This window comes from Dendropsophus ebraccatus, chromosome 9, assembly GCF_027789765.1.
Source record: "Dendropsophus ebraccatus isolate aDenEbr1 chromosome 9, aDenEbr1.pat, whole genome shotgun sequence".
Lineage (NCBI taxonomy): Eukaryota > Metazoa > Chordata > Amphibia > Anura > Hylidae > Dendropsophus > Dendropsophus ebraccatus.
The window spans coordinates 63,505,663-63,517,763 of NC_091462.1; the positions used below are offsets into that span (position 1 = coordinate 63,505,663).

Below are 12,101 nucleotides of genomic sequence, written 5' to 3' on the forward strand. Positions count from 1 at the left end.
GGGTATAGCCAGCCTCATTAAATTAAAAGCAGATGTGCCTCTATACCTGTGTGCCCAACCGGCACTGGCGTCACGACAGCATAACACCTGACTGAGCTATATCTTGACCACCCACTACACCAGTGGAGTCACACAGCACCACCTAGCAAGTGACCTGTCACGCTGCACAGTAGTGCACCACCACAACAGGCTGTTCAGCCAATCACTGGCTGAGACGGGACAGCCCCACAGCCAGTGATTGTCTGAATGTCAGTACAGACACAGGGCCAAAAACTATCAGAGGTGGCTGCAGGGAGCTGGGAAAGTGCAGCAGGATACTGGGGGGAATATGGACATAAATAAGACATATAAATAAGATTATCGCTCTGTGTAATAGGGCCTTTAGTGAAGCTCCCTTTAAACATGAATGGGGTATCAGCTCCCACCAATCAGTGATTGATGGCCTTTCCTGAGGGTAGGCCAACTATTATTTTAGCGTGAAAAAAACTTTTAAGCCATTCCATGTAACTCTAATTTATTTTTCTATACTATTTGTTACTATCATTTTTATTTTTGTCCTGGTGCCTTTCTTGGGGTGTGCAATGCTGGCACTTGAAGGAAGTCTTGTGTTGTAAGCTGGTTAAGTAGGTATTATACAGTGTGCCATCCTCTGTCTACACACACATCTCTTATTACCGTATATACTAAACTGTGTTTGTGGACTGTTCATGTGCTGTAGCAAAAGTGTATTGGGAGTGGACAAATGGCACCATTGTGAATAAACATTTCAAAAGTGCATTAATGTAAGAGTTGAACATTGGCTACGAAGGGGTTCAAATGCAGACTGACATGCTACAGTGGAGCAGCGGCCAAAATGAAACAAGGGGCTAAAAGATATAAAACAACAATGCAATGAACCCCAATGCATATGGGTCTCTGAAGCAGACAGATGGTCACTGCAACTCTGTCAACAATGTTGCATCAGGTTTTAATTTTCATGGCAGTATCAGAATTGGACCTATGCTGATGTCCAATGAGCATGTTTTCTACTTCATTGAACGGATGTTAGCTTTGGCAGCGGCTGCCTGGGCTTGATCTTTTCGGAAACAGTTTTACCCAGTGTTTTATTTTATATTACATAATTGTACTTATTATTTATACTGTCTTGGTAGAAATGGGTCCTATTCAAAACCTCTCTGAGTTGGGGTACATGTCAGGGGTGCCCCCTCTCCCACTTGTTCTTTGCTCTGAGTATTGAGCCTCTAGCAAGTATGATAGGAAAAGAACACTGATTTGGGGGGTTAGGGGTTTAGGGAAAGGGTGTCACCTTACGCAGATATGCAAAAGAAGAGCCTGTGGAGCCTCATCAAAGAGTCTAGCCAGATATCCTTCCGGGAAGGACCCAGCCAAGGGGTGGCTCCTGTAAGGAAACCACCAAAACCAACATATTAAGTGGCCCTATAAGTCAATGTAATGACAAGGGAAAAACCAAGGCCAGGTAACCATCCACATACAGCTGTTTTGGGGTGTTGCTCTTCATCAGTGTGGAGCAGGATTCGGGCTAGGTGGGAGCACTGCCTAGTAGAGCCATAAGAGAAACAGATCGCTGATCTCAGGGAGACCAGCCAAACAACAACACTGCCAGCTGCTAGTGAAAGCGCTCAAAGCAGTGAAGTCCTAGGTGCATTGCCCCCTGGGAAACATAAATATGAAAAAGAAGAGCCCATGGAGCCTCATCAAAGAGTCTCGAAACACAGGACTAGCCAGATATCCCACCGGGAAGAACCCAGCCAAGGGGTGGCTCCTTTAAGAAAACCACCATATTAAGTGGCCCTATAAGACATTGTAATGACAAGGGAAAAACCAAGGCCAGGTAACCATCCACACACAGCTGTTTCAGGGTGTTGCCCATCATCAGTGCATTGCCCTCTGGGAAACATAAATATGCAAAAGAAGAGCCCGTGGAGCCTCATCAAAGAGTCTCGAACACAGGACTAGCCAGATGACTTACTCAGTCGACCTTTTCTTGTTTCTGGACAATCAGGCCTGGCTGTTCCTAAGGTTATAGAACTTATAGAGGGTATGGGTATATTTTCAGGCCCCATGAAAACATTGGAAGGAGGTAATTAAACCCCTTAAGGACAGAGCCTAATATGGCCTTAAAGATGGCCTTAAAGACCGCGACAATTTCCTTTTTTGCATTTTCGTTTTTTCATCCTCACCTTCTAAAAGCCATAACTCTTTTAATTTTCCATCTAGAGAACCATGTGAGGTCTTGTTTTTTTCAGGAAAAGGTGTATTTTGTAATACAGCCTTTAAATCTACCATAAAGTTAATGAAGGAACCCCAAGAATTATATTATGGGGTGAATTTGGGACAAATAATGCAATTACGCAAAGTTTGGGGGGTTCGGTGTTTACGTAATGCAGTTCACAGTAATACTGGCATTTTATCTTTATTCTATAGGTCAGTTTGAATACAGCAATATGCATGTATATAGCTTTTCTAATGTTTTACTATTGTTAATTACAGTAAAACTTTTTTTTGCAAATAGGTATCTTTAAAATGGCGTTATTGTAACTCCTGTAGCGCATTTATTTTTCACCTACAGGGCTGTGTGGGGCACCATTTTTTGCTCCATGATCTCTAGTTTTTATCAGTACCATATTTGTTTAGATCAGACATATTGATTACTTTTTATTAATTTTTTTATATATAAAATGTAATTTTTAAAAATCAGCGATCCAGGCATTTTTTAACGCTTTTTGTTCACATCGTTCACCATCCCATAATAATATTGTTTTATTTTAATAGAGTGGACAATTACGCATGTTACGACATATAATATGTTTATTTATTTTATTACTTTTAGACTTTTATTGGGTGAGGGGCTTTGGGGCATTTTTTAAAAACATTTATTTATTGTATTACACTTTTTAAGTCCCTCCAGGGGACTATTACATAGGTACATTAGATTTCATACATACCCGACGTGCGTTTTACGTGTTGCTTTATCGAGGGTGATGTTGATCACCCTCGATAAAGCAACACACGAAACGAGCGTCTGGTGAGAGGTGCGGTGGCCATTGCAAGGACACGATATATGAGTAGTATGTACTAATTGTATCTGGTTAGTGTATGATTCTTTACTGACTTATAGTTTAGACTTAGACTGAGTAGTTTATATGCCCAGTGCCCAGGGCTTTGTGTACGTAAATTAAAATACCTTTTATTTTCTTATATCTTATTTCTGAGGATTTACTGTGTAATATAATTTACTACCACCTGCTTGTTGGGGATCTGTGAATGTTTCAGCTCCTGTATTGATATTTTATCTTTGTTTGGAAGAAATGTTTCTATACATTTATATATTTAATAAAGGATAAATTTAATAAAGGATAATAATACATTTTTAATATCTTGTCCTCCATTTTGTTTGTGGGTTAATCCCCCCTTTTTTTGGTTTAATGTATAGATTGGTATGCATGTGGACTTTGACATTGAGTCATATATAGGTGCATATAAAAAGTTATGTTTAAGCAGAATACCCCTTTAAGATACTCCAGTATAGCATCTCTTAGAAAACCCTCAAATAATTTACCCACAATAGATGTTAGACTTATAATGTGGATCAGCACTCCCCATTGTCCTCCCACAAGGTCCATTTTTGTTCTTGTCCTTGTCATTAGGTGATGTCTAGTATCTCACTGCTATTCGCCGCCTCAATACCCTCTTCTAACCTTCCCTTGATCTTCAATGAACATCGTAACCATAGCTAATGCTAATTGTGTTACATTTGATTCTGCCATACTGTGCTATATTGAACTAGAAAACTTTGTCAGTTCTGGGACACAAGCTTATATGGAGGTTCTGTGACATCCTTCACCAGGGCTGGGCTGGGGTACCAGCTGCACTGAGGGTAACAGCCCATCTGGCATATGCCAGAAATGCCAAATGGGCTGGTACCCTCAGTTGGTTGGCCCCATCCTCTTCTTTTGCCGTTGACTCCCTCCACCACCCAGAGTTGACCAGTCCATGGAGCATCAATGTTGGATTGGCAGGACAATCAGTGAAGAGAGGGGTACAGGGTGACCAGTCTAGTGTGGGGGCAGGGGGATACAGGGTGACCAGTCTAGGGTGGAGGCATGGGGATACAGGGTGACCAGTCTAGGGTGGGGGCAGGGGAACTTCAGACAAATGCAAATTAAACATACAATTAAAATAAAACACATGACTGAAGATGCAGTCATAGCCATATACCAAAAGCCAGGGACTGTGCCGAGCTCCAAACAGGCAGGGAAACCTAATTTATCAAAGTCGGTGCAACAATTTAATAAATCAGGCACACAATCCAAAATTTTGCTATGGAACATCTAACTAACAATGGATAGACCAGATGCCAATAACAATGCAAACGATAAATTCCCCCCATGTGCTTTTTGTATGCTATTAACAATATTGTGTTGTTATACCTATTTTATATGTTTTTTTTTTCAACAGATGCCATTTATTGAAGTGAAGATAATAGACACACCAAAACGGTTTAGAAGAGATTCTGGAATAGACTGTGATGAGCATTCAGCTGAAACTATGTGCTGCCGATACCCATTAATAGTAGATTTTGATGCTTTTGGATGGGACTGGGTAATTGCACCCAAGAAATATAAAGCAAATTATTGTTCTGGAGAATGTGGACTAGAATTTCTGCAAAAATATCCCCACAGTCACGTTGTTAATCAGGCAAACCAGAATCGTCCTGCTGGACCATGCTGCTCCCCGATTAAATTGTCTTCTATTAACATGCTTTATTTTAATGAGGATGCAGAAGTTATTCAAGGTAAAATTCCAGGAATGGTAGTTGACCGTTGTGGGTGCGTCTAAGCATTTTTTGAAGGTATTTTCTGGTGGCATCCTGATATCTAAAAACCTGCAGCTAAGATTGTAATGTGCTTGTAAAACATGAGGGTCTCTCTCTATGTTACCTGAAGGCTAGGTTCACACAGTAAAATAAAAGCAAGGCTATGGTCACTTGTTGTAGAAACAAAGGCTGTAAAGCGTGAATGGCTTATGCTACTTATAGCAGGAATTAATGATTATGATCATCAATTCTGGCTGTAGGTAGCATTAAACAAGGGCCTAACAGCCTTTGTTACTATAGCGTGTTACCATAGCCCTAAATACAACCATAATTTTGAGTGAAAATGAAACAATTAAAGATGAGAGAATATCGAGCATGCTCGAGTTCGTCCGAACCCGAGCGATCGGCATTTGATTAGTGGTGGCTGCTGAAGGTGGAGGAAAACATGGATACAGCCTATGGCTATGTTTGCACAATGTATATTTTCGTACGGCTATTGTTGCAAGTACCTGGTTCTGTCAAGCAGCAAGATTTTAACTTGGATATGAAACAAAGTACGATGTTTTAACTATTCCTTTGGAGTGGTGGAACCACCTTCGTACCTCTATTTAGTTTAAACATCCCCCGAAGGAACAAAATATACAAAAATGAGAACCAAAAAATAAATAGTTTTGTCGGGAGCTATAACTATAATAACCTCCGGCTGTCATTTGAGCAGCATTTGAGCATGCTCACTAAACACTAATTATCACCATCCAAATAATAAACACCCTCATTATTTATGCTTTTGCAAAATATGTTTTTTCTTTAAATCTATTCGCACATTGTTTTATTTTCACTCCATACGCCGTAATTTGCTTTTATTTTACTGTGAGTGAATATTGCCAAAATGTGAAACAATTTATTCATGTTAGCAAAAATGTATCATATGGGGGGGGGGGGAGGGGGGAAGTGAAAATGTATAAGAAAAAAAAAAAAAGAGGAAAAAGAAACTAGAATTTTTAACACAATATGTAATTAAGAAAGCATTGGGTACTAAAATGTACTTACAAAGTCGTATCTTTTTTGCCAATGACAAATAGTTAATGGACAAACGAGTTTATATAGGGTTTATGTTAATATTTTGAACAGATTCCTGTTTATAAGCCATGCAAAAATAAAATAATAACAATTTCAATCTAATCAGTATGTAGGCCAGTCTATAGGTTCTTTGGGGGAATTTATTAAGACCTGTGTATCTGTATGCTGGTTAAATCCTCTCCCACGTGCTTCCATGCTCTTTTGTAGATTATCCCCATGATTTACACAATCAGGCTATGTTCACACAACGTATATTTTCGTAAAAGTACAGCCTTTGTTGAAATCGGCAACAACGGCCGTACTTTTTACGGAAGTATACGTTGCCTTTTGTTCTATGGGATCCTGGCCGGAGCGTATACACAGAGTATACGCTCCAGCCGGGATCCCTCGCAGTGCCACAAAGAACTGACATGTCAGTTTTCTGCAGCCGCTATTCAGTGAATAGCGGCCATAGAAGACCATGTCAGTGCACACAATGAAGCGAGCAGCTCCGGCCGCAAGCTTCATAGTGTGCTGTGGGGAGTTCTGATGCGCCCGAACTTTGCGGCGTAAAAGATCATCCAGCCAGTACTGCAGTACTGGTCGGTATTATCTTTTTAGAGACCGGCCGTTCCGTGACCCGGCCAGGTCACGGAACGGCTGGTCCAATACGCTGTGAGAACATAGCCTCATGGTAAATTAGGTGTGGGAGGAGGCCATGCTGCGCCCTCCTGTCCATCGTTATAAGCAGCACTCCTTTCTATTTTTTAATTCAATTCTACATTTATTTTTACACTGTGTAAACACTATGTCATCTATAACGTTAATGCTTGCACAATCACATCCCCAATTATAAGAGGGTGTGTACATAATTTTAGCTTGGTTATTTAAATTTTCTCCAAGTACCTGTTTTTCAATGGAATTGGACTAATTATAGGTCACTTAAGTTGGAAGTTAATCTGAAATTATTTGTGTGATGGTGCATTTACACAGAGAGAATAATCTGAGAGACCTTTGAAGCCAAAGCCAGGAACAGACTATAAACAGAGAAGAGGTCATAAAAGAAAGACTAATATTTCTTCTCTTTTTAAATCAATCCCTGGTTTTGGCTTAAAAAATCTGCCAGATAAATGTGTAAGCGCGTCCTTAGGGCCCTATTACACGGGATGATTATCGTTCTGTGTAATTGCAGGCAACGATCGAAAAATCATTCGTATGTCGTTGATTGTTGATTTAGATCTGAACTTAAAATTATTGTTAATTGTTTGCTAATTGTTCGCTAATCGTTTGCTGTAATTCCACATTCGTTTGCCCAAGTTTTGCATTTTTTCACTAACCGTTGAGTGTAATTTCATATTGTTCATTGTTTTGCTGAGATCAGCAGGAATAAATGATCATAGTAACGATCTCAATAAAGATTTTAGTAACAATCGTAACTAATGACCATCGTTCTGTATAATTTGGTGATAACGATAAACAATCTAATTTGCGATCGTTTATCATTTGTCATTAATCGTTAAAAATTGCTCCGTGTAATAGGACCCTTAGACTAATGTTACATGAAAACCACCAAGGGAAGACTTTTTGTATCCACTGTAATAAACATTTATTTTTGTATGTACATGTAGTCATTATTTCCCCTTAAGATTATGTTCACACATAGTATTTCTGTCAGGCTTTTTTCAACCAAAGCCAGGAGTAAAAATGACGTGAAAATTATAATAGAAAGATTTGCACTGTTTTCTGTGTTTTCAACCCACTCCTGGTATTGGTTGAAAAGGGACTGACCAAAAGACTGATGGAAATACTGTCAGTGAACATAGCCTTATGGTGTCATCCCATCAGTAGTCTATGGTAACCATGTTACATCTCTATACAATTTGAAGGTTGTATTAAGGTGTAAGATGAGCCAGCAACATGTATCTATCATTTTCCATATTGTATTAGTCTTACCTGCAGTCTATCTATATGTTGTTCTTATTCTTTAATGTATGCTAAAGGGGACCTGTAAGCTCAGTACCAGGTACTGCGCTGCAGAAACAGGCAAATAGGGAGATAGAATAAATTATGTCTTTGTCTTCGATGATTTGTCTGCCATTTGCAGTGTAAGAAAATAGCATTTTTCCTTGGAAGTGCCACAGAAGTGATGCTAAGCCACAGCTCTTCCCTATCACATCCTCTCACACCTCTTCCCTATCACATCCTCTCTGTCTTGACTTATTGACATACAGGGCTGAGCCACTAAGGCCACGTACACACGGAGCAAAAGTGGCGGAATTCCCACAGAGCAAAAGTGGCGGAATTGTCCACGGCGGAATGCCACCAGCCTCCGTGTCATAATGACACTCTTTGGGCGTGCTCTGCTCTCTGCTCTGACAGTGTCAACAGCGTCCCTGGCGACCAGCCTGGCTAGTTGCTGGGGGTGCGCCGACAGCGTCCCTAGCGGCAGGCCAGGTTGCTGAGGGGCATGTTGGCTCTTTCTAGTTATCTGCTGCAGGGATCAAAGGGAGATTGACAGTTAACACTGCCAATCAGATAGTCCTGTTATCCTGGGATTAGGAGCCCAGCCCCTATAAGTATCATCCCCTATCCCAGTACTTTGCCTGCGATAGAGCCTCACTTGTGAGAGTTTCCTTGACCTAGCAATTGTTCTGACTGTGAGTTTGTTTGTGTTATTAGATTTCGGCTTGGACTTTGACTATTCTCTGGATCCTGTTTATGTACTTTGCTGACCGGCTGTTTTCTGACTCGGACCTCTGACCCTCCCTTTTCTGTGTTTGTTCGTGTGGTCTTTGTTTTTGTGTCGCACTTTGCCTAAGTTAGGGATCGCCGCCAAGTTGTCCGCTGTTGCCTAGGGCAGTCGAGGCAAGCAGGCAGGGACAGCTGGGGTGGGCGCTAGGGCAGCACTTGTCTAGTGTCTTTTGTCCCAACCCTGACAGCCGAGAGATGCAGTGCCTGACAATTCCGCTGCGGAATTCCACCACTTTTGCTTCGTGTGCATGGGGCCAAACCCTGTACCTCAATTAGTCAAGGTAGGGAGAGGTGGAAGAAGAGGTATGCATGCTGGAGTTCATATTTAGATGAGCAGGAGTTCACAAAGTGACACCACTATTGCTTGTAATGCAGGGGATAATTTTCTATTTGTACTTGTATAGCAATATATATAAAAAAATGTATGTATGTATTTATGTCACAATTGTCTTTACATGTTATTATGAATAAGTTTACTGAATCAGAAATGAAAAAAGTAGCGTTACATCACAACAATAATCAATATCACAACAAAGGATAATACTTTGTCTTAGTTTTGTAAGAGATAAATTACCAAAAAAAGCATGGTGCAAAATTTTGTAAATAAAGGGTTCTGTTTGCTACTTTTTTTTATTATTGTAGTTCATGCATGTATGCAATAATTGATGACTGCTTCCAATTGAAAAGACACATCGGACCAGATTTATCAAAGTGTACACAATAGAAACTGGAGAAAACTGCCTAAAACAACCGTTGTGATTAGTTGCTGTAGGCAGTTTGATAAATTTGGCCCACTTTCTTTAATCCCTTTAGGATTTGGCCAATTTTGGCCTTAAAGGAGAAGTCTGCCTGGGAAGTGAAAAATCATTACAGGCAGGGGAACTTTAAGGACCATGGCGCGCATTTTAAAAATCTCATCACCCCCTTACATGTCTGTACATAACGACAGAAGTAACAGTTACAGTTATGTTGCCATATTTCGCAGATCATAACTTTTTTTTAATCATTGATAGAGCAATGTGAGGGCTTAACTTTTGCAAATTGAGTCAATGTTTTTATTTGCGACATTTTTTGGGTTCATTCTAATTGCTTTTTGTTTCATTTTTTGGAAGGAGGTTTTTTACAGCATTCTTAATGTAGGCTAATTGACAAAATAACTTTATTCTGCAGGTAGGTACAACTACGGTTATACCCAATTTATGCACTTTTTTAAAAATGGTTTCCTACTTTTGTGCAGTAAAAAAACTCCTGTTTTTTACCAACAGAGCTGTGTGAAGCCTGTTTTTTTGCAGAAGAGGTAAAATTTTTAGTGGAACTTTGTCACATGCGACATCTTGATAACCTTCTACGTCATATTATATATCTATATATGCAGTGTCCCAGAACAGAGGTTTTCTCTAATTTCTCCTAAAAGTGTATATTGGTGTCAGGATTTGTCTGTATTCTATTGTTCCTGTTCTGGAAACTTTAATGGCCACTGCAAACTGCTAGTATTATGTCGCCCCCCAGTGTTCAAGTCTAGTATTTCTTATGCATATGTATCTGCCTATGGTTTAATGGAGTGATAATGCAATAGGCTTGGTGTCACGTGACTTTTCCCCGGCTGCCATAGTAACCCCAATAGCAGGTGAGCTTTGGCTGGGGATGCTATGTCACTTCATGTCCACCTCAGTCCTCCCTCTACCCTCAAGAGGGAAGGTTGTGTTTCTCTGCTGCTCCTCAGTAGTCCTTTCCTCTACCTTCAAGAGGGAAGGGGTGTGTGTGCCTTCTCTCCACCTTCAGGGGAGAAGGAGTTATTCTCTGCTACTCCAGCGTTACCTCAAAAGGTAACCAGTCAGGACCTTCCTCACCCTCAAGATTCTACAAGATTCTCATCTCACAAAGATCTGGGTGTCGCTCTTCAGTCACTTCTTTCATCTACTATCGTCAACAGCAAGTATTCATTTTAACTCCATTCCGCCCAGTATCATATCTCCGGCACTACTACTTCCATCATTCAGTCTCCTTGCTCAAAGTAACGCTATCATCACAGCCTATTGCAGCATCACCCATTACTTCGTTATATCCAAGTCTGCCTTATTCCTGGTTGCATCCAGAGAGACTGTTGCTATTGGTTACCACCGTTGCAATAAACGCACAACTACCGTTGTTTCTGAACCCTGGCATTGGTCTAGTTATTGGTGCCTTGACTAGGGACAACAAAGAATTGCCCGGGCCCCGCATGGTCAGGTCCCCATGGGTCAGTCAGCTCCCCTCGTGCCTATACCGTGACATAACATCTGGCAACTGGCTGCCTGAGTCCTACCCAGTACTACCACCTACTACTCTCAGCGGGAGGCCCCAGCGCGCATATATATATATATATATATATATATATGTGCATGTGTGCTCTGATAACAACGTAGGACATAATACAGTACATCTTTGCGATCTAACCTATCATTGGACTAGACAGACTTACGTTTTCTAGGTGTAGGATCAGTCCCTCCTGGCGTTTGGAAACACCTGAACCATAGGACCCCTATTTAGCAGTAGGCAGTGAAATAGGTACTCCACACTGGGTTGCAATTAAAGTAATTTTTATTTGCATAGTTGGTAAAGCAGACATAAAATAACGTTTTGGTCTATACGACGTTCATCAGACTCATCATGAATTGGATATAAATGGTGAGGAGTCCTGGTAGAACAGCTTGTGAAAGCTTGTGGGAGTGGAGGTCTTGGTATAGGCACAGACTGAAAAGTCCTGGTATCAGTAGGAGAGCTGTGCTGGCTGTCAGCGTGATGACGGCAGGAGTCTTGTACTGGGAGACGCTAGCTGTAGACAGGGTGCAATAAGGTTTACATATTGAATATGTACCCAGTCATTCCTTATCCACCCCACAATGATACACTCTATGTTTGTGTGTCTTTTTTTTCACCATTTGTTTGTATCCTAGCGTTGGCAGCAGACGCTGCTGTATCCTATGGGCTGCCCGGACGATCAGCGATCCCCCAGGCAGCCCCTCCGCAGCTCCCTGTGGCTCCCCCCCAGACTCACCGGCTCGCTGCTGCCGCGCTGAATAGTGGCAGCAGCGAGCGGGGAACGAGGAGCAAACGAGCGCAAATTGCGCTCGTTTGCTCCTGTCAGTCGGCCCGTGGAATAGGGCCATAAGGCCGTACTTTTAAATGAATGGTTAATTGATTTGCAGACACACCCAATGTCAATTGTAAAAAAAAAAAATGTTCCTGCAGCCAATACAGCAGTATGTATGTGCTGCAGGAATGACCTGGCAGCCAGCAATATAACACCGTCTGTTCTTATGCAACAGATGGTGTTAGACGCTGTCTGAACATAGCCTTATACTGACAAATACAGTCTTAGGACAGAGACTGATCAGCTTCTGTAGCCAGGATATCAGGGTTTTCAATGAAAAAAAGTAAAAGCCACCTATTTGTATGCAAAAAAAGGTGCTAT

The 12,101-nt window shown here is 41.1% G+C and overlaps 1 protein-coding gene across 1 annotated transcript in view; it reads left to right on the forward strand.

Moving 5' to 3' along the window:
* The window catches only part of LOC138801076 (growth/differentiation factor 8-like), a 30,588-nt gene extending 19,790 nt beyond the window's left edge, over nucleotides 1–10,798 (forward strand). Inside the window, exon 3 of the mRNA XM_069983520.1 lies at nucleotides 4,480–10,798. Within this exon, the coding sequence (XP_069839621.1) occupies nucleotides 4,480–4,860 (381 nt within the window). The 3' untranslated portion in view covers nucleotides 4,861–10,798. The remainder of the gene's footprint in view (nucleotides 1–4,479) is intronic.
* Nucleotides 10,799–12,101: the final 1,303 nt, after the last annotated feature.